General features: G+C 42.8%; 1 protein-coding gene across 1 annotated transcript; it reads right to left on the bottom strand.

Moving 5' to 3' along the window:
• Positions 1-166: 166 nt before the first annotated feature.
• On the bottom strand, positions 167-27350 carry RHOBTB3 (Rho related BTB domain containing 3; the record flags this gene model as incomplete). Its single annotated transcript, XM_084305600.1, has 12 exons — positions 167-282; positions 3096-3192; positions 4523-4689; positions 5932-6105; positions 7350-7461; positions 11530-11642; positions 13913-14278; positions 15041-15152; positions 16695-16843; positions 19171-19363; positions 26886-27075; positions 27175-27350. 12 exons carry the CDS (start codon positions 27348-27350, stop codon positions 167-169), a joined length of 1965 nt encoding a protein of 654 aa, XP_084161726.1.
• Positions 27351-27742: the final 392 nt, after the last annotated feature.

The following is a 27742-nucleotide window of genomic DNA, read 5'->3' as shown; positions in this document are numbered from 1 at the left end:
TTCATTATCAAAGCAAATAATATTAGTAAGTGCACTACAGTATTGCATATAATGTTCTAGGGAACATCAGTGTTTATCTTTTGCTATTGATATGATTTTTATGCTCTATATAATCCCCAATTAGAGGTTTCCCAGTCGAGTTGCACTTCGACTATGTCCGGTCTCCTTACATTACTGCACAATGACATTTCTGAGAGTGGATGTAATTCCTGTATTCAGCAAGTTGCTTCAGGTACATGTTGGACGGCCATCTGTGCATCTCTACAAAATTGCGCTCCTCCACTAAACAATGCAATAAATGAATTAAATGTAATATACAGACAGGTATGAGTGTACAGGCTGCACAAAGTTTCTTAAAATTGGTTTTAAAACATCACGGATATAAATACAATATAAAAAGTAAAGTTGGAATGAATGACTGCATCCATTTCATCAAGAACTTAGTCTAGTACCCATGATACAAAAGTTTGACATGATGTTCCATTGCTATTAAGTCAGCAGTAAATACGTTACTTAATAAAATGGATACAACACTCATTCAAAGAGCAGAGAGATCCCCCTAAAGATGGATACTCTTTATTCTTAGAAGACAAACTAAACTGCAAGAACTTTTCCATACCATAACATTGCAGGTGAGGGTATTTCAATCCTTATGCCAATTGTTCGAGATTACAAAAAGCAAGGTAAAGAGGGCAGCTAAGAATTTATCAAGATTTTTGTCTTTTATGCCATGTTTTCTGTCACTGACAATATAAAATCATGTAACAGGTATTAGTCACATTGCTTAGGTGAATTTGCTCTGCCTTTGCAGAACAATGCCTTTTCACCACTGAAGCCCACAACCCCATAGCTCCTGGGTCGCCCTGCAGCAGCAGCTGCCTGGCCAGGTGGGACAGAGACCCAAACCCAGGCACCCAAAGAGCAGCAAGGCCAGGGAAGTTATGTTGATAATGGGCAACAGGCAGCATCTTTCATTTGTCTGCAGCAAAATGCAGAGCTGCTTTTGATGATTTCAGGGTTTCAGCTGTAGGAAAGTAACTAGAAATCAGCTACTCCATGGTCAATTGTTCTTGAAACCAGAGGTGATGCTACATTGTGATGTTCTGAACAATACAGGTCAACTACCAATAACTGCTGCTTTCTGAGGAGTGAGCTGCCCACCGGAGCTGTACCTGTGAGAGCACTTGTGCCCTGGCAGGTCAGAACAAGACATTTTCACCTGATCCACCTGTGTTTACATTTGCACTTTTCTTTCTTTCCCCCACCTTGCCCAGTGCAAGTTCAGTAGAGCGGAGCGTGTCAATCCCTCAACAAATCATCTGGTAGAGACTGGGAGGAAAGAGAACAGCAAAGGGCAGACTACCAAAACCTCGAAGAATACCAGTCGGGCACCCTTTTCCCTTGAGTGAATATGAGCACTTTCCACCAGGAGCTGGCCCCAAAAATGGGTGTCCGTCACCGCTGAGATTTCAGACACCTCATCAAACAGCCAACAGCCACATCAGCCCTGGGTGCTTCACAAGGGGTGAGGGCACAGAGGACACTCCAGGTGATGGCACAGCAAACATTTGGTGTGGTAATATTGTACAGCTCATCCCCAAGCTACTCGGGCACTGTCAGAGCATGTCCTGACCGTTAGCAGAAGTCTCCTAAGTTTCACTTGCACAACTCTCACAGGAGGCTCGTACACAGACTGACATCCACCTGTGTAGCTGCAGATGCAGGCAGAAGCACACTTACAGCTTCCCACAGCAGAAAAACATCACTTAATAAACAAATTTCTTAGAAATTCTGGATTCATACAGGTAAAATAATATTTATCCTGCTGACGTTGATAGTGAAAAGCAGCATTAGACTTTAAAGCCTTTAGCATAGCTATCTGAAGCTGAGCCTCTTGATGGAGCTCTTTCAGCACTAAAAAATAATTTATGGTGAGTGTGAAGAGACCTGCTGTGCTCAAAGAAAGTGGACTACCTCAGGGGCTGCCTGTGAAAGCCTGAGTCTCAGACAGTGCCCTGAATGTGGTGGTAGCACCCTTCCAGACAGGAGAAGCTCAGGAAGAGTGAAGTCCCGCAGCAAGAGAGGTTCAGACACGCACACTCTGCCACCCCAACCAGCAGGAAGGAGAGCAAACCAAGCCTGAGGAGGGTGAACCCCCATGTGGATGACTCCCACCAGCACAGGTGTCCTGCTCCCAGACGTGATCCATTTCTGACTGCATAAAATGGGTCTTTAGAAGGTGGGCAGATGGCCCGATGGAGGATAGAGCCCACGTCCAAACAAAGCAGGGAGGACCCAGCCCTCCTTCCTTTGTTCATAACTGTCACAAATCTGTCATCACACAGAGAGATACAAGCCATAAAAATGGGGAAAAAAGACTTTTAAACAATTCAGGGCCAAAGAGAGCGTCAGTGCACTATGAAGAATTTCCTTCTGAAGACACTGACCCCCTACAAACAGCCCGAATATAATCCCCAGGCCCAAGAGCTGCACCTGCCAAAACCACCTTCACTTGAGTGACAAAAAGTCCTGCAGGCAACAGGAAAAACTTTCTGGAATTACATGTCAGGAAACAAATATAGTCAGGGTTGAAAAATAAATCTCAATTCCCTGGAAGAACCTGGATTTAATTACTTGAAAGGATGTTAGTTAGTTACTTGGTTTCAAAATATCTGCTGGAGACTACGACAGGAATCCTTTTTTCCACCGACAAAAATCCCCACCCTTAAACAGCAGGTACTGGAAGTGACTCAATACAGACCACACAAACTTACAGACATAAGGGTGTGCTAGGGCTGAGATATGATGACCACATTGCCCTCATCAGTTCAGCTCTGGGTGGGACCAGCTGTGCTAGTCGTCAGCACAGGGATCAAAGACAGGGGTGCGGGGTGCTGGCTGTGCTGCCCTCTGTGTGCCTCGTGCTTGTTGTGCACCAGGGTGGTGAACCGAAAGGCTTCGTATTTGCTCTAGATTATGTAGCTAAGTAAGTCCTAATCATCATATGCAGAAGTAGCATTCTTCAGCATCACACTTCTAGTCTAAGCAGAACAGAAAAACATTTCATTTTTTTCAAAATAATTGGTAAGGGCTACCTGAAAGATCTTGAAATTCAGGCTTTTGACTGAAGATGAGGTAGTTAGTGGCGATAAAATGAAGAAGCCAAGTTGAAAGGCAATCAGAATTGTGAAACTGCAAGAAGAAAGGAGATACAAGCAACACTTTTAATACTACCAAGTCTAAAAGTACAGGAGAAAAACAACCACACCTCCCATGCCAAAACGTATCAGATTACCACTGTCAGCACAGCAGTATATTAGATGAATTTTTTACAGGAGGAGATAAAAAAGTCGCTGGCTGAAATATTTAAACAGATGTTGACTCTTGAATGAATGATAAAACTGCCCTCCTCAAACTGTGATTAGCGATCTAATCCATAGGTCTTTTGGTCATGAATCTTGAAACTTTTGGCTTCTGCTTATTAGCAGAACTTCAGAAAAAGTCATACAGGAGCATCCTCTGCCTCCTCTGTGGCTCAGTGAGCAGGGTATTCTCATAGCTCCTGTGGCTGGAGCCCCCTGGGGGACAGAAGCAAATCTGAATGTGTGAGAGGTTCACCATCCGTCCTGGATGCACCTAGGTTGATTTCGAAACAGCAGCAAAGCCCAGTAGCATAACATGCAGAGCTGAAAATCCAGTGAGACATTTCAGGTGCTGCCAGTGAAGGAAATGCCGTGGAAATCCCTACTAACTTACTGAAATATTGGCACAAAAGGAGAATAACTTTTAAAACACACCTTTTAAAAAATGCAGTTAAGAAGATGTATTTTTACTAAGATGTACATCATCACATGCATTCACAGAGAGAAAACCTATAAGTATATAGTCTGGTGTCCTATCTCCTGTGGCAACTCAGAAACAGGAGGAGGGCAGCTATGTCGCTTCTACTAATCAGAACATTTCAGAATTGGGTTCACTTTTAAAGAAAAAAGTGTTTCATTACTGTAAATCAACAAGTTGCTTCTTTATGTATCTCCCAATATATAATAAATTTAATTTGCCTTATTCTCTTTTTATGACCATGGCATTTTACTCTCTCTTTTTTCTCCATAAAATCCTTTTTTGGATTTTGTCACAGAGATTTTCTGTGACAGTTAGATATAATACAATTTTCTTTTTGACTAAAAAAAGAGGTACTGCATCTTCAGCTGCCTTAAATGCACCTTTTTGGCAGGAATAACAATAAAGCTGAATTACTGCAGTGTGTCACTGATGAAGAAAATTGCACAAAATATGATATGACTGTACTTTCTGTAATAAAAGGTTGATGAAGACCTTATTTTAGCCACCCTTGTGCCACTAAAAATCCATAAGCACCAGATTATATCAACACTTGTCCTTGAAAGTGAAATTATTAAGATCTAAAAAATCATAACAGTTAGGATTAAAAAAATAAAAATAAAAATCCCTCCACTAATTATGGTGACCATATACATTCTTATTTAATATACAAAATCCATACCTTAGCTTTTTTGAGCAAGCTAACAATACTGAGACTTGTGGTTGCCAGTTCTCTACTAGGCATGCTCTGAAGCTGTGTGATAATGTACAGCTCACAGATATGCTGGAGTCTCATTACTTGGTACATCTCTGCACAGATCAAGAGGGACATAGCTTGGAGAATACTAGCTGAAAAACAACAGAATAACAGTTACAAGTACTTTACTTTTTTGAGAAGACACTCAAAAGCTGCTTTTCACAGAATGATCTTTCAAATATTTAATGCTGAACACAAAATCAAGATGCTGTTACCTTTTATTTTTCTTTATTATTATTATTATTATTATTATTATTATTATTATTATTATTATTATTATTATTATTATTATGTTTGCTATATCACTTTATTTTTCCTGATAAACTATTTAATTACCAGGAAAAAAGTAGTTAGTAAATTTTTAGAAGGCAAGAGTAATAAACTGTAATCAATATCCCATATCTTGAAGAAGGTAAGTCAAATGCTACTGATCTCTTTAAATTGAATGATGAATAATAACAGGATTTAGCTTTCTAAATCCTCTTTTGAAAAAGAACATCTGTAATACTTGTAAGAGTAAATACAATGAAAAGGCCAAAGAAGGGAGCTTTTTTTTTTTTTCAAATGTGATGTAGAGTTTGAATATTTAAACCAGTGGACAGTGAAATATGAGAAGGATTGAGAAGAGAAAAGTGAACAAACAAACAAACAAACAAACAAAAACACAACAGACTAGAATTATTTAAGAGGAACAAAAAAGCAAAATTAAGTATAACACCATAATTCATTCTATGAAAGGAAAATTATCTGTATATAAACCACATTTCATTTTTGTGACTGCTTTTGTTCTCATTAAAAAAGACAAAAGATAAGAAGCAAAGAATATTTTAGTGTTTTTTTTCTTGACAAATACTCCAATGCACATGTTCATTAGAAGGGCTTTATAAGCAAATAAGATATCAGTGTATATACATAAGGTATTCTTGCAATTTAATTTTAGTTACATTAAGCTTAGTAAAATGTAAGCCAAACAAAAATTACAATTTGGTAATAAAATCCCAAAGTAAGATTCAAAGCAATACTGCTTAGATGCAGAAAGAAAACTCCAAATGCTGTAGTGTACAAGAAACAAAATTTCACTTTTTTTAGTCTTACTACATAAGCATAAAACTACTACAGCAATTTTTTATTAGTGATAATCGCTCTGTTTGCATATTGATTTTACTTGAATAAGATTGATTTCTTTTTTTAGTGCCAAATATTATCAATTTTTCTTTCTTAAGACATTGTTGAAAAAAATACTGGCATTTTCTGACTAAATAAATGCTGCTACATTGCTCCCTATCCCTTCATTCTCAGTGTGGAAAAATATGTGTATTTTTAAATATTCTTACCTGGACAGCAGGAGTCGGTATAGAGATATTCTAGAAAGGAGAGGAAAGTGTCTTTGGAAACCCCATACACTGGAACCAGAATACTATTTGCTTCTAGATAATTACCATTAAACATAGCTGCCATTACCTCACAGCGAGCTACCAGAACTGCTCTGTGTGCTGGTACAGTTGCACCTGCAGGACACAAGAGAAAAAATTGATGATGAATTTATATACACAGTAAGATCTTGATATTAAAGCTTATATTATCTTAGAATGATTACACATCACTTAGCACGATTAAAAGCAATTTTAGAGTGTTTAAAATTAACAATAGCCAATAGATAACTAATACCAAACAGGTATGTATGTGCATGCAGTTGTAGATTTGCGTACTGATTAGGAGGTTCAATCACACTATGGGTTTTTACACAAACATAAAGGCTCCCATGGTGCCAAAGCATGCTTGTAAGCTAGAAAACTTAGAGCAACTCTCACTATTCAAGGATTAGTTTCAGAATAAAAATCTGTTTGCCTGAAAAAGACTAGAGTAATTATTAAATTACTAAATTTTAGTAATTACTTAGTAATTACTAAATTGTAATAAAATTATCATGGTTGATGAATTAGGAAAAAAATCGTGGAAGATTCAGCATCCATTAAAAATAGGTCCACATTTTGTTAGTGGATAAGTATGTGGTTTTTTTTAAATACATGTTGACTCATTTGCTGGTAACTTTTATTCTGTGTAATACACAGTGGTGGTATGGTCTCACCAGCTTCCCACAGGGCCTCTCTCAGGAATGGGATACTGAGCTGAATTGTTTGTGTCATTAAACTCGACATGAGGATTCTGTTCTCACTGCAAAGATTTTTTTTGGTTTTACTGCATATTAAACAGAACATCTAGAAAGAATCTGCTTGTCCATGCGTGCTTATTTTTGAGAGATTAATGTTTCATATTTGGCTCTGAGACTTAAAGCTAAAATAATTAAACAATTGTCTAACCCTAAAAAGCCATTTCTGTATGAAGGGTGGGTGTGAACAAATTGAGAAAATCATTAGCATTTAAAACAATCTCATTCTTATTCTCACAGAAGTATGCACTTTTTTTTTTTTTTTTAAATCATTTTTGTTTTCAGGATGAAGGCATTTCATTTCCAGAACAAGTCATGAATGCTACTCCAGCATATTGTGCATCTGAGTACATTGTTCACAGACAAAAGAAGAGCTGGCTGAGCATGGACACTACTCTAAAGCATCCATACAGACAAGTTGAGCAAAAAAATGTTTTCCACCATGACAGGAAAGTGTATACATTTACTCAGTTTTGACTCCCATGCAGATGCACTGGAAAATACAGTCGCCTCCCTTTTTTTTCCATTATTTTTTTCAGGGAGGATAATTGCTGGAGACGTGGTGGAGCAGAGCTGCTGTACCTTGTATTGTGAAGATGACATCCGCCAGGACAGGCGTATTAAAGAACAGCCTGAGAGAAGTATTGTACAACTGTTTTATCTGGTGAGAGCTGCCATCCCTCAAATTGTTTAGCTGCAAAATAAATTATTAATAAAAATCTGACAAGTATAGCTGAACGCAAAATAAATGACTACAAGACATGATTTATGGGGGGAGACTAAGCAGCAGCCTATCGCTCTCAGCATTATGTTCTCCTGTTAATCCCACCCAATGGCATCTCCTACATCTGCAACTCCACAACCTTTTATATCTTTCCAGTCCCTGTTCCAATTCATTTCTAGCCCTCATGCTTTTGAAGAAATGTGAAGTAGAAGTAGCCTGAAGGCATGATGAAAGCCCCAAAAGAAAACTAACAAACAACCCTCCCCCCAACAAATAAACAAACAACAAACGAACAAAAAACAGCAGTTCAGGCGTATTACATTAAAAGCTTTCCAGACTTTTAAAATCCAACCCTATTAACTGTTTAGCTGTGGACATGTGTGACTGGCAAGCTACAACTGAGAAATCAGAAGCTTAAAACACTAGGTAACTTTTTGATCTGTATATTATGTTATCTCAAGATGGTGCAAGATGATTTCCCACTTACACATCAAAGAAATATTTTATGCAAGTGCTATAGTGTCAGGAAATCTATAAGCTCTACGTGTAAATAGCTATTAAAACTAATTCTATATTATAAGTTTTTATTGACATGTAATGTGACATAGATAACATTTTACTGTGAAGTCAGTTACTGAATTACATACATTAAGCAACAGACAGATTTCCACATCACAGCATTTATGAGGGAAACCAACTCTACCAATCTCCTCCAGAAGCATAACTTTTGGCACATTTTCAGGAGAGCAAAGCTTTCCTGGGCAGCTTCTATTACATGAGAATTAGGAACACATAATCATATTGTTAGACAATGTGTGAAGCTGTAAATATCACAGAATCACAGAATAACAGAATTTCTAGGTTGGAAGAGACCTCAAGATCATCGAGTCCAACCTCTGACCTAACGCTAGCAGTCCCCACTAAACCATATCCCTAAGCTCTACATCTACACGTCTTTTCAAGACTTCCAGGGATGGTGACTCCACCACTTCCCTGGGCAGCCTGTTCCAATGTCTAACAACCCTTTCAGTGAAGAAATTCTTCCTAACATCTAACCTAAAACTCCCCTGGCGCAACTTTGGCCCATTCCCCCTTGTCCTGTCACCAGGCACGTGGGAGAACAGGCCAACCCCCACCTCGCTACAGCCTCCTTTAAGGTACCTGTAGAGAGCGATAAGGTCACCCCTGAGCCTCCTTTTCTCCAGGCTGAACAAGCCCAGCTCCCTCAGCCGCTCCTCGTAGGACTTGTTCTCCAGGCCCCTCACCAGCTTCGTCGCCCTTCTCTGCACCCGCTCAAGTACCTCGATGTCCTTCTTGTAATGAGGGGCCCAAAACTGAACACAGTACTCGAGGTGCGGCCTCACCAGAGCCGAGTACAGGGGGACAATCACCTCCCTAACCCTGCTGGCCACACTCTTTCTTATACAAGCCAGGATGCTGTTGGCCTTCTTGGCCACCTGAGCACACTGCTGGCTCATATTCAGCCGACTATCAACCATCACTCCCAGGTCCTTCTCCGCCAGGCAGCTCTCCAGCCACTCATCTCCCAGCCTGCTTGTAGCTCTGCTTCGGGTTATTGCGCCCCAGGTGCAGGACCCGGCACTTGGCCTTGTTGAACTTCATGCAGTTGACCTCAGCCCATCAATGCAGCCTATCCAGATCCTCCTGCAGAGCTTTCCTACCCTCGAGCAGATTGACACACGCGCCTAACGGTGTCATCTGCAAACTTACCAAGGGTGCACTCAATGCCCTCGTCCAGATCATTGATGAAGATATTAAAGAGGACCGGCCCCAGCACCGAGCCCTGGGGAACACCACTAGTAACCGGCCTCCAACTGGATTTGACTCCATTTACCACGACTATTTGGGCCCGGCTATCCAGCCAGTTTCTAACCCAACGAAGTGTGCGCCAGTCCAAGCCAAGAGCAGCCAGTTTCTTGAGGAGAATGCTGTGGGAAACGGTGTCAAAAGCCTTGCTGAAGTCAAGGTAGACATCTACAGCCACTAAGCACTTCACGTTGTCATAGAAGGAGATCAAGTTCATCAAGCAGGACTTGCCATTCATAAACCCATGCTGACTGGGCCTGATAGCCTGGTTGCCCTGCAAGTGCTGCGTGATGACTCTCAAGATAATCTGCTCCATGAGCTTCCCTGGCACTCAGGTCAAACTGACAGGCCTATAGTTCCCCGGGTCTGCCCTCCAGCCCTTCTTGTAGATAGGCGTCACATTTGCTAGCCGCCAGTCGACTGGGACCTCCCCTGATAGCCAGGACTGCTGATAAATGATGGACAGTGGCTTGGCCAGCTCCTCTGCCAGTTCTCTCAGTACCCTTGGGTGGATCCCATCCGGCCCCATCGACTTGCGTACATCCAAGTGCTGTACCAGGTCGCCAACCATTTCTTCGTGGATAGTGAGGGCCACATCCTGCTCCCCATCCCCTTCCACCAGCTCAGGGTACTGGGTATCCAGAGAACAACCGGTATTGCCGCTAAAGACTGAGGCAAAGAAGGCATTGAGCACCTCCGCCTTTTCCTCATCTCTTGTAACTAAGTTTCCCCCCGCATCCAGTAAAGGATGGAGATTCTCCTTAGTCCTCCTTTTTGTGTTGATGTATTTATAAAAACATTTTTTGTTATCTTTAACGGCAGTAGCCAGATTGAGCTCCAGATGAGCTTTGGCCTTTCTAATTTTGTCCCTGCACAGCCTCGCTACATCCTTATAGTCCTCCCTAGTGGCCTGCCCTCTTTTCCAAAGATTATAAACCCTCTTTTTTCTCCTAAGATCAAGCCACAATTCTCTGTTGAGCCAGGCTGGTCTTCTTCCCTGCCAGCTCGTCTTTGGGCACGTGGGGACAGACCGTTCCTGCGCCATTAAGATTTCCCTCTTGAAGAGCACCCAGCCTTCCTGGACCCCTCTGCCCTTCAGAACCGCCTCCCAGGGGTCTCCACCAACCAGTGTCCTGAGCAGCTCAAAGTCAGCCCTCCGAAAGTCCAATACAGCGGTTTTACTGGTCCCCTTCCTGGCCTCGCCAAGAATAGTGAACTCCACCATTTCGTGGTCACTCTGCCCAAGACAGCTCCTGACAATCACATCCTCCACCAGTCCTTCTCTGTTTGTGAAGAGAAGGTCTAGCGGGGCACCACCCCTGGTAGGCTCACTAACCAGCTGCGTCAGGAAGCTATCTTCCACACTCTCCAGAAACCTCCTAGACTGCTTTCTCAGGGCTGTGTTGTGCTTCCAGGATGTGTCAGGGAAGTTGAAGTCCCCCACGAGTACAAGTACCAACGATTTTGCAACTTCTGTCAGCTGCCTGTAGAACCTCTCATCCGTGTCCTCATCCTGGTTCGGCGGTCTATAACAGACCCTGACCAGGATGCTAGCCTTGTTGGCCTTCCCGCCGATCCTAACCCAAAGGGACTCGACCTTGTCATTCCCAGCCTCGAGTTCTACAACATCGAAAGATTCTCTGATATAGAGAGCCACAGCACCACCCCTTCTGTGCTGCCTGTCCCTTCGGAAGAGCTTATAGCCAGGCATTGCAGCACTCCAGTCATGAGAGTGGTCCCACCACGTCTCCGTGATGGCAACCAAGTTGTAGCCTGCCTGCTGCACGATGGCTTCCAGCTCCTCCTGTTTGTTACCCATGCTGCGTGCATTGGTGTAGATGCACTTCAGCTGGGCCATTACCTTATCTCCCGGCCTTGCCATTGTTCCCCCTGGCACAGCTCCAACAATCCTTGTTTCAGCCCCATCCCCCTTCTTACCTAGTTTAAAGCCCTCTCAATGAGTAATCTTGTTAGGAGACCTGCTTATGTGCTTTTTACTGATTGCATTCAACCAGCACATTACATCAGCATCTCTGTCTTTCTAAACCAGAGATAAAACACATATGAACAACCTACTGACAAAACAGTAAAAGAAAACATAAGCTAAAACTAATGTAGTACAAAGCTGACAATGAAATCTTGTCTAGAGAAGAGTTTTTTAAGAACGTAAGTAACTAATACTACCAGTTACCCCAAGAGGCTTAGGTGTACCTTCCCTGGAGTTTTCAGGATACATTTAACTTTCTCAAGCACATGTTCAGTTTTTTCAGAATCCTTCAACTTCTTTTTTATATCCTCTTCTAGTCGTTCCCACTGGCAAGCACCTGTCACAAAACCAGACAAAGTTGGCTTAAAAATTGTTAAGGCCCAGAACTTACCAGGCAGACAAAAGTTCTTATCAATACCAAACACATCCTGCAGAAATTATATTTTTTACCAAGATGTGCCCAGAAATTGGGAGATGTGATTCTGCTACAATCAAGCTTTCATGGTAAGCTGGAGATGACTTTTAGAATAATATAGAATGCTTCACTATTTATTAGGCTTCTATGGCATCTGATCAACCAGCATCACTGGTTGCATTGCTTTGTAGGTGTCTGAACCAGAAAAGTTCCATGTCCAGTTATGTTGAATACTGGTAACTGAAAACAGAGCATGGTTTGCAGTGGAACTTCTTTCTTTCTTATTTTCAGAGTCAAAACCACAATATGCTCTTAGGTCTCTCCATAGTTTTCTTTCAAAAACTAAGTTGGACAGAAATAAAAAGCACTTCTTGTGATGACCTGCAAAGGCTCATAGTTGGCTTAGGCACAGATTCTGGCCCCAACTGTCAAAAATTTCTTTATGGTAAAGAAATAATATAACATTATTGCCAAATTGTAAATGCAAATCAGGTGACAGTAGCCAGATTGGGAAATAAAAAAAAAAAAAAGTTTATCCTCAAAGACTTTGCTGGGGTAAATCTCAAAGATGGGAGGCACTTCTTCAGTATCTCCCATCTGTGACCTACAGGGCCCTGCAGCCGGGAAGGTCCAGAGAGAGAAAAAAACTCAGGATAAAGAACGGGTCAGCACTGCCCTCACAGCACTCTGGTTTACCAAATGTGGAAAATGCACGCAGAAGCTGAAAGGGCATCGAGACTCTGCAGCTCTAACAGCTCCTGCATAAGGATGGTAAGTGCCTGTAATCTTGTGAGCATGATGCCATGGTCCTAACAGGCTGAAATGATGACACTGTCTCATGGCCTGATCTCTTCTCAGCCTATGCCTTAAACGTCTTCAGAAGTCTTTGCCATTGCTCAGATGTACCAAACTGCAAAGACTGAAGGCAATTCTCTTCAGGTTGTGAGCTGTGACCTCGAGCAGGGTTTCACCCACCTCTGTGCAAAGCTGTTCACCCCTTTGGTTCCCATAAACAAAAATAAAAAAATACATAGACGTCAGCAAACGCTAAAGGTAAATTAACAACACAAACAGATAAAGACACTGTACTTATCTTTCATGTGTTGAAATTCCAAGCATTATCTTCTACTCGTGCCACTAATAAATAAAATAATGGATCTATTCACACCAAAAAACAACTGCATCTGTTCTCCATGCTCAACACTCTGTTTGAAAGTACTAATGGGGAGATTTCCCAGGTTGAAAGCTGAATGAGCCTCCCTTGTACCTTTGTAAGCCTGTACTCATGTCTCAGTCACTGAGGAAAGATCCTTTTCATGTGTTAAGCAGGTATGGATCTACATACATCGACTAAGCTCCCTTATACAAGGAGTTCTAACAATATAATTATTTAGGTCATTTTTATTACCATTAACATCAGAATGTATCAATGAAAAGCCTGCTAACTTGTTCCACATATAAAAAAAGCCTATATTCTTATGTACTAACAGCTTGCAGAATATTTTATAAAGGATAACAGGAACCTCTGAAAAAAATATATATATAATATATTTCTCTTTCATCTGATGATTCCTAAGCAATATTTTAAAAGATAAATATATATATATATATTTATTGGAGATGACTTTTACAATATATATATATATTAGTTCAATATTAATATATAGCTAGCATTAATTTTGTTTGGATGAGATCACTGCCTCGATTTCATTAGCAGCAAAGCATATGCAACATAGAGAAGTTCTCTGCACCGAAACCAGATGTCACTACTTTCTTTTGAATAGCACCATGTCCAGAAGAGAAAGAGCATGTAAGATTTACTTCAGTAACACTGCATTCTTTTTAACATGTTTGGAGCATGCGGACATTTAAAGTACTTTCAAAGCCCGAACCCTGCAGCTATCATGAGTTCTACATTTTGTTGGCAAAGCTTTGAAATATAATTGATGTTAGTTTATGGCTGTAGATAAGTAAAATATCATGCTGAATAGATCTGGAGTGACAGACAATTTATTTTTTAATGGAAATATGCGGAGAGCTTCTCTCCAACAAGCATTGCTCCTCAGAGCCAGGCAGGTGTAGTGACGCGGCACAGCGCATGCATGCCAAACTCAGCCTAGGGATGGCCCTTGCTTTAGTGCACGTGCTCCCAAGCAAGGCGTGTGCCACAGCAGAAATAGGCAGCCAGGTACCTGAGTATATGAAGTGCAGGATGTCCAACAGACAGGAGCAGAAGACAGAGTCCTTAACAATCACCCTGGCTGGGGGCCTGGGTTCTGCAGCACCACAAGGAACTGGGAGCCCGGCCCTGGTGTCCACCGCAAAGAGGCTCTGCGCTGTCCGCACAACGGAGGAGTCGTGGACATCTGCGGGGCTCTTCACGTTGAAGAGCAGCATGAAGACCTGGCTCACGGAGCACAGGATGACCTTGTGAGCCTCCATCACCTTGCTGAAGTCTTCTGAGTAAAAGGCCACATCCGTGCACTGGCAGCAGAACAGCAAGTTGTGCAGGTCAGAGTCGTAATGCGAGGCCTCGCCTTTTAAGATCGGCAATTTTTCTGCAAAAGTTAAGGAGCTGGTCTGTAAAACTAAAGCAATTATTAACTGTAGAACACTTATTTTCCCAGAAATCTGATCAAATCAAGGTCAAATTTTGGAAAAAAAAAATATTTGATGCAGTTCGCATACGCCGAGTGAAATACTCCTAAAATGGAAATATTTAGTAGAACTCGTTTAGCAAAGCATGTCTACCAACTTACAAAACCTTTTAAGGCACTTATGACTGAAATAAATCTTGGCTGTGAGTCTCAAAGCTACAGGATCTGAGTGTATTTTCTTGTACATGCAAGACAAGACAGCTACAGATTTAGAAGCAAAATCTTGTCAATAATCCTTTCTCTGGATATGTGCATCAGGTGCTTGGACATCACATGCAGGAGGAACTCAAGTATTTTTCCTTTAAGGAAAATAGGAATTTTACTTGTTGATATTGTAGAACAATAAAGCATTAAGTAATGACTTCCTTTTCTAATTTGTATGTTCATCTTTTACTAATTTGTACACCATAAAATGCACCAGAAAATGACTCTTATTATTTGTGTCTGAAACAAATTAGAAGCCGATTGCAATGTTACATGTTGCTACACAATTCTCCCCATATTAATTAAACTACACTAAGAGACAATGCAACCAGAGCATCATAACCAGTATAGCTGATGACAGATAACACCGCTCAGAATAATTACGACAAAGCATTAATTGCATAAAGAACACCATAGACATAGCAGACAATACAGCAGAGACCAGACATCAGCGAGCACCTGGCTGTTCAAGCTGAGGGGGTTGCACACGATGGCGCTTCTGGTTCTTTTTTCTTTTCTTCATTTTTTCAGATGACTTCTGATTCAAACTTTGGATCATAAAATATTCCAGCTAAAATATAAAATGCAATTTTAACAAATCTTTTTAATTTAAGAACATACTATCCACGAATCTATGAACAATGAGTGGACTCGACATGCAGGACTGAAGCTACTGCCATTAGGAAGGGCCACCCAGGTTATCAATGTTCTGGCACTTCCTTATCAGAAGATACCAAAGGTGATTGAAATCAGCATAATTTTAAAGACTATTTATTCACATGGTGATGGTTATCTCTCCTGTGTTTCATCTTCTCAGAAATGACAGGCACAAAGATATTCAGCTTATCAACTTTAGTAGATGCTAATTACACAATTACAGAGAGGAATAAGACTCAATGTCTAATGATCAGGTGCTAGTGATGGAAACAACAAACCCTATACGAGCTCTTCAGCTTGCAATCCACACAATGCTATAGTGCCTTCTGGAAAAGCCACATTAAAATATCACCTGTGTGAGCACAGCATTTTACTACAAGAGACAGCAAGCGTGATCACTGCAATAAAAATGTACCTCAGGTGAAATGATTAATTTAAAATGAGCAGAGGCATTAATGGTGGTATGGTTCTAGGTAATGGAGGTGTTAAACCCTTTTAGCACCCAATGCATTCCAGTAGCATGCACAGTGCTTTATGAAAACTAGAAGAATATTCTGCTTGGATGAGATGTTGTGAGGATTCCTTGGTTTTAGTCGGGAATGAATGGATCCAATAAAAACTGGCTACCTTGTGCCAGATATTTCAAGTTGCTATCAAATCCCATGGAAGCACACTGCACTTATACATCAGGGACAGCTGTCAAACCATGTGAAATTACTGGGCTAAAGGAACTACATTTTTTTTCTTCAAATCCGAATGCTACCAGGAAAGTAAATAAATGGTTCAAAAAAACCCCGAGCTTAAAATGTTGCATAAGGTTGAAAATTAAATGCAAATGTGAAACAATTTTATGGAGAAGTCTGAAAGACTGTGGTTTGAAACTGTTCTGTGGACCTCCCTGCCTGCAGGAGAGAGGAAAAATAAAGTGCTAATTAAAGGTGAAATATTTTTAACAAGCTTTTGAGCCTCTGCCTTGTTTGACTTTACTGCAACTGACCCCAGGTTCTGCTCAGGATTACCGACAGTGCCATGACTGTTTGCTGAGAGACCACAAGAATATGCTGAAAAATCAGTCACTTCAGCAATCTTATTGTCCTCATTTCATGAGCAGGACAACAGAGGGATTGAGCAGTTACAGTAAAACTTAAAAAAGAGACGAGAACATGACAGAATAACACTTGGAATGGACCCGCGGAGGCCACCCACTCAAACCACCAGCTTCAAGCAGGTCTCCTCTTTCAAACCCACACATCAGGTTGTCAAAGGTGCCTTGTCCAGCTGGGGTCTATCACACTCAAGCAGGAAAAAAGCACCAGAAGTGTGTGGGGAGTCCCTGCAGCGTGCACCACGGCTTCCCCCGTTTCTCCAACAGGCAGTTACAGCTGGCCCGTTGGGCCCATTAAGCCCATCAGGCCCACCCCGCGCCATGCTGGGAGCCCTGTGGCCCCTCACTTACCACACCCCCAAAATACTTCTGGATATAGAAGTCGTTAAGAGTGTGCAGCTCAAGGTAAGTAGCTCCAAACTCCTTAGCAAGCTGGAGCCCCTCAGAGGTGGTAACACAGCTCCCCCGGTCCGAGGTGCACAGCGGGCAGGTACAGGGCACTGCGGAGAAAACAGGGGTGCGTGTAAGGCATTTTGGTCCAACCACACAGACTACCCATCTCCCTAAACAGTTGTAAGGATGTTCTGCTCAGAAAATAAAAAACAGTCAAGCACAGCAGTTTTCTGGTAAGAAATCTGCAATCATATCAACATGAACAACTTCTAGTCCATTCAAGATACCAGCTGCTATGCAAAACTCAGTTTATCCTACATTAACATTATTTTAAATACCATTTGGATTCTATTTAAATTCAATTCGAGGCAGAAGAGTTGAGCAGGACTTTCAGGACGCTGGTTTGGGGTTGGTACGTGCACCACAGGTTGCTGCCACCCTCCCGCCTGTCATACTGCGGCCTCTCCGTGCACTCCAGGCATGGAAAGGAAAAACTTCCACCAACAGTCCTGGCTGCCATGAGCACGCACATACAGCAGAGTATGATTTATTTTCAGGTTTTACATAATTCTTTATGCCATAGTAGCTATTTTTGAAGACTGTGCTGTTACTGATAGAAATCTGTTAGCCACCTGAGCTTGGCTTTGCTTAACACCAGCAAGAACTGCCTGCAAAAACGTGCTCCCAGATATGCCGTACATGCTCTACACTTGTTCCCACTGCTCTGGCCCACGGGCAACATGTGTTAACATCGCTGTTTTTATTTCTGTTGGCAGCAGCACTTGCTACTACAAAAGATTAAAATCTTAGTAATGAGTATGAGCAAGCCACCGGCCCGCACGTACCTCCCCCAAACAAAGGGGTGCAGTGCGAGCCCCAGCAGCCGGGTCATGACCCAGGCGGTGGCTGGGAGCCCTGGCCTCTCCCCTGGCCTCTCCCCATGAGGAGGCAGGCAGAGGGAGGCTGGGGAAGACAGCAAGTGCAGGGAAGGGAAAGAAATGGGGAAGCCCAGGGTTAGTTCAATGGGACGTTACCTCTGGGACGGCAGCTTTATTGCCCTTGTGTAAATCACAGCATAAAAGCATTTTGTCGCTGTTAGTGACTTACTAAAGGAAATAAAATAAAATAAAATAAAATAAAATAAAATAAAATAAAATAAAATAAAATAAAATAAAATAAAATAAAATAAAATAAAATAAAATAAAATAAAATAAAATAAAATAAAATAAAATAAAATAATAAAATGGGAAAGAAGGGAAAGGAAAGAAGGGAAAGGCAAAGAATTTAAAGGCAAAGAAGGGAAAGGGAAAGAAAAGAAAGGGAAAGAAGGGAAAGATTTAATTCTTATAGAGTTCTTTAACAACCCCATCTCAATCACTGAGCAAAACAGGACGTAAATAGATGCTGGCAAAACTGAACATTATGTCCACAGAAGATATATGTCATACTGCTTAATACTTATACATATTTCACAAAGTAGATGACTATAGATATGTTCATAAACCACATCCCTTACTCTTAGCTGGAGAAATGCTCAGAAACATTGCTTTTAGTCAAACTCATAAAGTAAAACCAAGTCACAAGTTTGGCACTCATTGTCTTGGAAAGAAAACATGTAAGAAAATCAAACCCCGTGACTAAACAGACTATGAAAACCAGCAAAAGCACAATGCAAAACACCTGGAAATAGAGAATGAAGTTTATGTGGTTATTCTGTTGGTATCTGTGCTATTTTTTTTTCTACTTTACTTCAGGATGTAAGCAGACAAAAGCTACTCATGTCTACCCAAACTGTGCGCATCTTCTTATCAGTGTTGCCCCAGTCAGCTGCGGGACACCAAGGTGTCAATCCACACCCGTGTGACTGTGGTTTCCCTAAGCGTGAAACAGCAGCACCTCCCTGCTAGCTACACATCAGTGTGCTCTGCCCTCATCGTGGGCCTCCTGTGCAGCCCGTGCGGTACCAAAGGGCTGTCTCTCTGCTCCTCTGATGACACCCTAGAGGATGCAGAGGCTTTTTCCACCACCTCAGGCTGCAGGCTGACACACTGAGTTTTAATGCTGGAGATATGTGGAACCTCCAATATGGCTAGAGAGAGCTCACAACTACAGAGCTCATCTCATATACTCAAACTTATGTCTCTTTAATCCTAAACACTATATTTAATCCCCACCTCTGATGACTCCACAAGAAGAGTTGTTGCAGAGGTCAAAGCAGGATAGGATGCCTTTTGTCATCAGGATTAATTAACCATAAGGGTTCTTGCCCACATGCCAGCCTGCAGAACCACAATACATGAGCACATTACTGTCATTCTGACAGATTAATTGTTCTGTTAACAACCTGGAAAAACAATCAGCTTCTACTGAAATTACTACATGTCTAACTTCCAAGTGGCATTTTAACTATTGCTTCAGAAGATCGGATACTTACAGTTTTTTCTTGCACCAATAGCAGAAATTATTACCGGAATTGAACAGTGGTTTAATGCCTTTTTTATCATTGGGACATAACTGTCTTTTATTTCTTGAAACGAGGTCTTGTCATTGACAGAGTATTTAATCACAATAATATCAGCTCCTCCAATAAGACTGCGAGAGGTGTACCAGTCACTGTCAAATATATCCTAAACAGGGAAAAAAAAAAAAAAAAAAGTCAAGAATCCCTTGTCTATAAATGAAGTGATTAGCTATTCAATATAATTTAATGCAAAACCTTACAGGCATGCTTTTAACTGATAGTCTAATATCTCATTTGAAGACATGCAACAAAGACCAGAATTGATGCTCTGTAATTCTGTTATTTGCAAAACAAGTTATTCAGATAGTATTTATCTAGGGATATAATTTGCAGGAAGAAACACTGCTGTTTAAAATACTTAACTTTCATATGTTTCTATTAAGGAAATAAAAGTGGTAAAAATTTTGTAACAATTCATATAAAACCATTAATTAGAATAATATTTTAGGTAGAGGGTTACACGGAACAATAGTTTGTACTTATGAACCTTTAGATACAGCTTTTATCACTTGAGTGTAATATTTATCTGCTTCACAGAAGTTTCCAGGCAGAAACAAGTGCTAGTGTCTTCAATACAAGACTTATGTGACATAACTAACCTTCCTTTTCCAATTTCTCATTCAGTTTTTCATTACCGTGGGCTATAAGAGTAAGATTTAAACTCTAAAATTATTTTGTATCCAATTAAATTACAACTGTGCTGCATCTACACATAATATTGGTTGTTACTCATATAGTCATTTGCATGGCATCTCCAATTTCAGAATTTCTGCTTTACCAAACACTAGCTCAGAAATGGCAATGGCTTTGCACATCTGCTCAGCTGAAAACTCTTGACAGAAATCTGGAAATTTTCCAGAGAACTAAAAGTCAATTCAAAAATCTAAAATAGTATAACCTTTCAGAACAGTACTATACAGCATGAAGTAAAGCTAACATAAAATATGATCTTGAGAAAAAAAAAATGGAAACGAGCAATGATTAAATGCAGAAGACATGGAAGAGAGGATGAAATAGTCATAAAAGAAGAGACAAAAGAACAGGACTCAAAGTTTGGGTTGGGTGAGGGGAAATCAATGGGATCACTCCGAAAGAGTCACTGTTTCAAATCTGTGCTGAAAGAGCTGTATTACTCTTAAGTACAAGAGAAGTAGGAACTTGCTGGAAGTCTATCAATTGGCAAATATTTGCCTAGACTGTCAGCGCACATCCTACACAATTCAGAGCTTTTTTCTACACATAATTAAGCCGAGAAATAAACTCAAAGCCTAATAGGTGTTCCCATTAATTTCTTTAGTAGGTGTCCTTGTTCTGGAATAAGAGAACTATAGACAATTTACAAGTTATAAAGAATAGCTATAGTATAATGATTCACCATGCTGGCATGAGCTTTAAAAGTCTTGCTGTTGGTGGATTTTACTCAAGTCAACTGTTAGAGATTATTATAATCCCAGGTTAAGGAAAACTTTCACCATGGTTTAACAAAATTCTATTCTTTCTATTCTATTCTATTCTATTCTATTCTATTCTATTCTATTCTATTCTATTCTATTCTATTCTATTCTATTCTATTCTATTCTATTCTATTCATTTCCTCCCCTCCCATCCCATCCTGTCCTAGTCCAAAATAACTTGGCTGTGCTAATCCAGCTTTGTATCAGCTTCAGTCCTGATTCACTTAACAGAATCCCAGAATGGTTTGGGTTGGAAGAAACCTATATCCCACCCAATTTCCAGCCCCCTGCCATGGGCAGGGACACCTCTCCCCAGCCCAGGCTGCCCCCAACCTCATCCAGCCTGGCCTTGGGCACTGCCAGGGATGGGGCAGCCACAGCTCCTCTGGGCAGCCTGTGCTGGTGCCTCACCCCTCTCAGAGGGAAAAAATTCTTCCTTATAACTAATCTAAATCTACCCTCTTTCAATTGGTGATGGTTAGCTTCCTTTACATGACTATTTCATAGCATAGTCTCATCAGAGGGCTCGAACTATATCTTTCATCTTCTGTCTGCCTCTTTGTTCACAATAAATAGATAACTATTTCCCTGGAAACTGCAGAGTGTTTTAGAGCCTCCTGTTTGACATTTAACCCATGCCTTTTTCTCACTGGCTGCTCCTAGGCACCAGCAAAACTTCAAACCTCAGCCCAGCCAAACCAAAAACATTCAAATCTGTAGCCAGAACACACTTACTTCATAGTGAATTTATAAAGTTAAGGCAGTAACACAAGTTTAGTACCTGTAGCAGTGAGACTACCAGTTACAGTGCTTTAAGACAGCCAGCTAGATGGGCATTCACAGCACCTCATCACCATACTGCCAGGAAAAATTTGAGAACATTCAAGGGGCAGATCTAATACTTTTTAGCTGATGAAGATCTCCACAGAAATATTTTGGTAGGGTTGCATACATTTACCACATGAAAGGTTTAACGAAAAATAAAATACAATCCAAAAGTAAATATAAAACGTTTAGTTGTTGTATGACAGAAGATAGAAAGCATGCCTGTTGCTTTTCAATTTCCTTCTGTCTGCTTGTGTTGAAGCTCAGGTTTGCACATTTCTATCACTAAGATGTTGGGGATCAATAACACCACCGGGGACTAGAGCAAAGATGCACAAATATACAAAAACTCTGCAACAAGCGAATGCATTCATAATAAAAAATACTTGTGGAAACTTCATACTGGATGTAATATGCAATATTTACATGTTGTCACATGTCTGTATATGGTTTGTACAGCTGCCTCCATTATAGAGCTAAACCTCCAATGGACTTTGACACCATTTCATGCCACAAAGAAAGATTTTGGGAAGATTGTTGAGGTTTTGGTGAATATGAACTCAGCATGGCCAAAGGAAAAAACCACTTCTAACCATAGTACTTAACTGGGTATCAGCCCTAGTGGCAGCTCTGGACACAACACAGTCTAACACACAAGGGCACACTGCTCCAGCCTCAGCTCTCATCCCAGCTCTCCAAAGAGAGCATCATCCCGTAAAAGACCATCCTTGAACACCCTCCAAGCCCTAACTCCAACTAGTGGCATCTCTGGGGCTCTTCCCGATCTCATCAGAGCACATTGTAGAAGACTTGTGTTTGGCTGCAAGCTTGTGCAGATAACACAACAGCGGTGTAAAGGTCAGTATGATACAGCAAGAAAATATGTATGCTTTTCCTGTTGAAAATGATACTAAAAATGTATTTTTGACAACAAAACAACAACAAGAAAGCTTAGCCATTAGTTCACAAGTAATGCACTAGGTGCCCTTTTTGTACCCTGCCACATCTCCAGCTCTGCAGGTGTGTGGAAACTTGGTGAAACCCTTACTGAAAATAACTGCATGGGTGCATAAATGCACGTCTTTGTTGAACTGCTAGGGAAAAAAGTCTTATGGGCTCTCAAGAGCAGACTGCAGCAGGTTCTTAGGTGTGCACAGCTGCATCTTGTAGCAGGTTTGTGGGTCTGTGGTTTCCTCCACTACCCCCTGCCACCACTGTGTGTCTCTGCTAATACTAAAAAGGATTTTGGTGATGTTGACAGAGCTGTGGGGATGGAGTGCACCTTCCCAGGATGAGAGCCAGTGTGCAGCATATCAAAGAAGCTAGAACAATGTTGGATGCGCCCACCCAAAGCATCACAACACCCCATCTGTATCACCCTCCTGCAGTTTCCCTAAGCTCTCCCACACACCCAAAGTCTGTTCTTCAGGATGGATGTTACTTTCACAAACACAGAGCAGAAAGACGCATTCCCAGAGGTCTCATGGCAATTATTTCATTTTGCATCAAAGGTAGAGTAGACCATTCAGATTACTGCTCCCATGGTGGGAAAGTTCTTCAAAAACATCTCTGACAAAATGTTGTTCTCCCAATACATCACTTGAGACAGAGCATCTGGATCCTTAGCCATGTTAAGCACTCCTTGATCATCATTTTTAGGAAAGTTTTCCTGCAGAAATGGCAGAAGAATTCCCTCAGATAATGAGCTGTTCAGATGCAGGAGTGACCTCAATTCCAGGCTCCAGCTATGCCATTTGCATTGCAGCTACTTCTCATCACACTTCCTGCTCTTGGCACAGTCCACTTCCCAAGACAGCCACCGACACAGAGAATAAGTGCATAGCTAGCGTTATGGTAATATGACCTTATTAGTTATAATTGTAGTTCTGTTGCTGTTCCTCTCAGGACTTCCTAGAAAAGAAGCTGCATTCTCCCCTTACCTGTCTCTGCTACACACCTCTCTCATGAGAAACCCTTTCCACTAGTAAATCTTTCTTGTCAAGCAGCAAAGTCGAAAACCAAGCCTTCAGGGGCAAGGAAAACATGGTTTTCCTGTGGATCACATGGTCCCCTTAGAGGACAACAGCTGCTTTGTGAAAAAAAAAAACAATGTATGAATGCCTTTAGGGAGCCAGCAGCGTCCTTCTGCCCACTGAGCCCAGCACCCTGCCCACCACAGCACCAGCACCAGCACCAGCACCAGTGAGTGCTCGGTGCTGGGGCAGAGCAGCCCCTCTCTCCCCAAGCCCCCCAGCACCTGCCAGGTGCACCGTGGCTGTTGGGAGGTTTGCCCCAGTGCAGGATCTGTCCCAGGACTTGCTCCCCCAACCTAGGACTGAATCTCTCTAATATCCTTACAGCACTGCTCCAGGCGAGAGGAAAGATCAGCAGAGGTAACACAGCTAGGTTTATTGCCCTTACCACAGTGCCGCACATCCTGCCATTTATTTTCCAACATCACAATTAAATGAATCAAAATATGAATAGCTGTTTCTATGCTATGCTTCATTCTGAAGTTGAAGATTTACTTGCCATCAGATATTACAGACTTGGTCCACACTTTTTCTGCAGTTTTCACCTGTACACATGCAGGAGCACAACAAAACTCAGCATAAAGTGACTGAAGTTGCAAAGTACACACAAGCGGATAAAACAGCAACTCACTTCCCAGGACTGTCAAATCTGACACATTCATAGCTTGCCAGGTAAAGCAACCTTTTCTAGAGGAAACTTTAAACTACTCTTGCAAACTACTCCTTTCAAGTCACTAGCTCCCATACTGAGTTTTATGAAAAAAAAAAAAAAAAAAAAAAAAGATAAAAAATTTTGACTTTCTAGTTCGATATGCATTATGAGATCACAACTTGAGCGTGTGTTAGCAACCAAGTGCGCATTAAAGTCACAATATGTAGCTTGGATGTTAGCACACTTAGGTTTTCCTTAGTTCTTCATACCTCCGCTCATGCCAGGTCTTTTTTTTTTTTTTTTTTTGTCAAAGTTTGTTCCAGCCATGTGAACCACCAGGGAATTGGTCCTGTGTATCTGTCCCCTGCACATGGCAGGTATCAGCATGCAGCTTCCCAAACACAGCGTGGGACACAGCAGGCCACAGTGATAAATACACAGGGTTTGACGCATGGAGGTCGGTGTGGTTTCGGAAACAGTGGCACTGTGCTCACAGATTTCAACAAGAATGATGCACCTCTATCTCCAAAGCCAGCACTGCTTCCCTGCACCCTGCAGCTGCCACCAGGAGGAAGATCTCACAACACTCAGCTGCTCCTCTGCATGCTGGCAGTAATGCCATCCTTGTCATTTTTGGAGCACAGAAACTTCAAAGACCTTAAGTCCGTCTGTAACACTAGACAGACTGTTCCTATGGGCAGCATTGCCCAAGAACAGCTCAAACCTGCTCAGCAGTTTGGTAGCCACCTCCAGCCACCAAATACCAGGACCCCAGGGTAACGCTGATGCTGCTTCAGCGACCCCGTTCCCAGAAGGATGCCACTGCAGCACTGTTCACCTCCTGCAGACAAGACACCGGCCAGGACATGTGCACAAAGACAGCAAACGCACCCTGCACCACGATCTGTCTCACAACAGTGCCCACCCATGCCACGGGACCCGGGCAGCCTGCCATCCTGCAGCAATTGGTGTGCTCACCTGCCAGGTTTGTGTGCAGCACTGGCTTGCTTTGATCCTGTGGGTTTGATCTAGATAAAATACAAACCTTAGCTGAAATGGAAGTTATGCTTAGATGAAACAATGCAAAGCCCACTATGTCACTGCCTCTAATATTCAGTACCCTGCATGAAATATGAATCCTTTACTGTGAGGAATATGATGCATTAGCAACGACCGCACTTGAGGCACCCCCAGTCATTGTTCTGAGCTGTTACGTAGTATTTCCCCTGGCTACCAAAGAATAGTCCTTCAAAGACCACAACGGCCTAAAGTCTCAAGAATCCAGCCTACCAACAACAGTCCTGTCCTGCCTCCTCCTAGCAAGCAGGCAGCTTCACTCGGAGCAAAGAACCTTCAGAGGAGGCCAGTCCAACTCCCTGAGATGTCTTCTGCTCAGCAAAAAATGCTCACTGCTCCTCGTTATTCCCAGTAATAGGCTCCCTGCCTCCCTTGGCTGAGAAAGGGAACAACAAGAGGCCAGTGCTGTAAAACATAATGCCATAGACAAAAACAAGAGGCCAAAAATGACAAGAGGTCCAGAGATGGAGAGCCTTGCTCTCCACAAGGTCAGATGGACATAAAACAACATAAGATGAAAAATGCATCTCTAATCTAGGTCTGCACACTTTTCTCCTCCTACCATTCTCCAGCTATCGCTGCCTGCCTTCCAACCCCCCTCGCCAAGCGCCAGTCCTTTGAAACATCCTTTGAAGTCCTACAGCTTTAATTTACATTCAGTGGCTCCTACTCATTGCTGTGCTCCAATGAACTGAACAAAGTACACGTGCAGATGAAATGCAGATTTAAAAATTAAAAAAAAAAAAATCAGAGATCCCATTTAAAAAGAAAAAAGAAAAAGAAACGAAAAGGAAAAGCAGTGAGAAATAGAGAACAGAATGATAGCTAAATCGGATAATGCAGCTTTAAGATTACAGGCTCCTGATATCATGTATTGCTGCACCGGTAGGATTCCCGTAGATTGAAAAAAAAAAAAAAGTTTCCTTTACAGTGCTGCAAAAATCACTCTCAGGATAAAATTATTAAGTTCAAGCCAATTACTGTCTCAGAGTTTGATTTTGTTAAAGCTGTTAAAGCTTTTTTTTTTTTTTTGGAAGGCAATCAGGTGTTATTAAGTATGCGTTATTCTAAAGTATCAGTGTCATTTCTTGCATAATCATTGACCTGCTCATACGCCTAATTAAGTTATCTCACCCATTAGCAAAAGTCCCAGTAACACGGTAGAGTGTCAGGACCCTCATTATTTACCTTCTGATGTGAGAAATCGTGCTAGGATGTGATAATTCATCACAGCAGAAGCAAAAGGACTCGAAACAGTGCATTTAGCCAGAGGACAGATAACAGAACCTGTCATTTCCCTGAGCTGGACGCCTGATTGCCTTTTCAGCCTTACAGAGAAAAAGATCCTCTGTGGACTGCTGCATCCTTTCTGGTGTTTTGAGACTTGTTTTCGGCATTTTGCCATAAACCCGGTGCCACAGCACCAGCCCCGGCGCTCTCGCCTCTCTTTTTATCGGTCGGGCCGCCCGCAGCACCGGGCATCGCCCTCCCGGGGAGACCCCCGGGCAGAGCAGAGACCTCCCCCTGTTTCAGGGGGGGCGACCCCCGAAGGAGGGGGACACCCGGGGGACCCGCGCCGCGCCGTACCCATCGCGGACACTCGTGGACCTCCAGCCGCACGCCGCCCAGGATGCGCGCCCGGAGCCGGCTGGGCGCGGGGCTGCCCAGCTCGGCCACCAGCCCGCTGCCCCGCAGGTAGCTCCGCACCAGCCCCGGCTGCCCCGCGCCGCCCGACGCCGCCTCCCGCTCCGTGCCCAGCGCCACGATGCTCACCGACCTGCAACGGCACCCCCGGCATCACCCCCGGCATCACCCCCCGGTACCTCCCGGTACCCCCCGATCCCTTCCGGGACTCCCCCGGCATCCCCCCCGGTACCTCCCGGTACCTCCCGGCACTCCCGGATCCCCCCCCGACATCACCCCCGGTACCCTCCGGTGCCCCGCGATCCTCTCCGGTACTTGCCCGGTGCCCCCCCGGTATCCCCCGGTACCTCCCCGTACCCCCAGCATCCCCCCTGTGCCCCCCGACCCCCCACGGGACTCCCCCGGCATCCTCCCCCGATCCCCTCCGGTACCCCCCGGTGTTCCCGATCCCCCCTGACCCCCCCCCGCTACCCTTCTCCCGACCCCCCCCCCCGGCCCCGCGTCGGCCCCTACATGCTCCCGGCTCTGCCTCCCTCCCTCCCGCGCTACGTCACGGACATCACACGCTGACGTCACGCCCATTTCGAGGCGGAGGGGGTGGGGGGAAGGGGGGTGGGGTGGTGGCAGGGCGAGCTGCTCCCTCCGCTGGTCAGTCCCGGGTTTTCAGGTTTTTAACCTCCAATGGACAATGGCAGCCCCGTGTCCTGTCACCCTGTCCTGGAGGGGCTGCAGGAAGGCCGGGGAGGGTCTCTGTGTCGGGGGTGTGGGGACAGGGCAAGGGGTGAGGGCTGGAAACTGAA

This window comes from Netta rufina, assembly GCF_964035555.1.
Source record: "Netta rufina genome assembly, chromosome: Z".
In the NCBI taxonomy this organism is placed as follows: domain Eukaryota; kingdom Metazoa; phylum Chordata; class Aves; order Anseriformes; family Anatidae; genus Netta; species Netta rufina.
The sequence above is the reverse complement of the archived record's forward strand: the minus strand, read 5'-3'. Positions and strand labels throughout refer to the sequence as shown.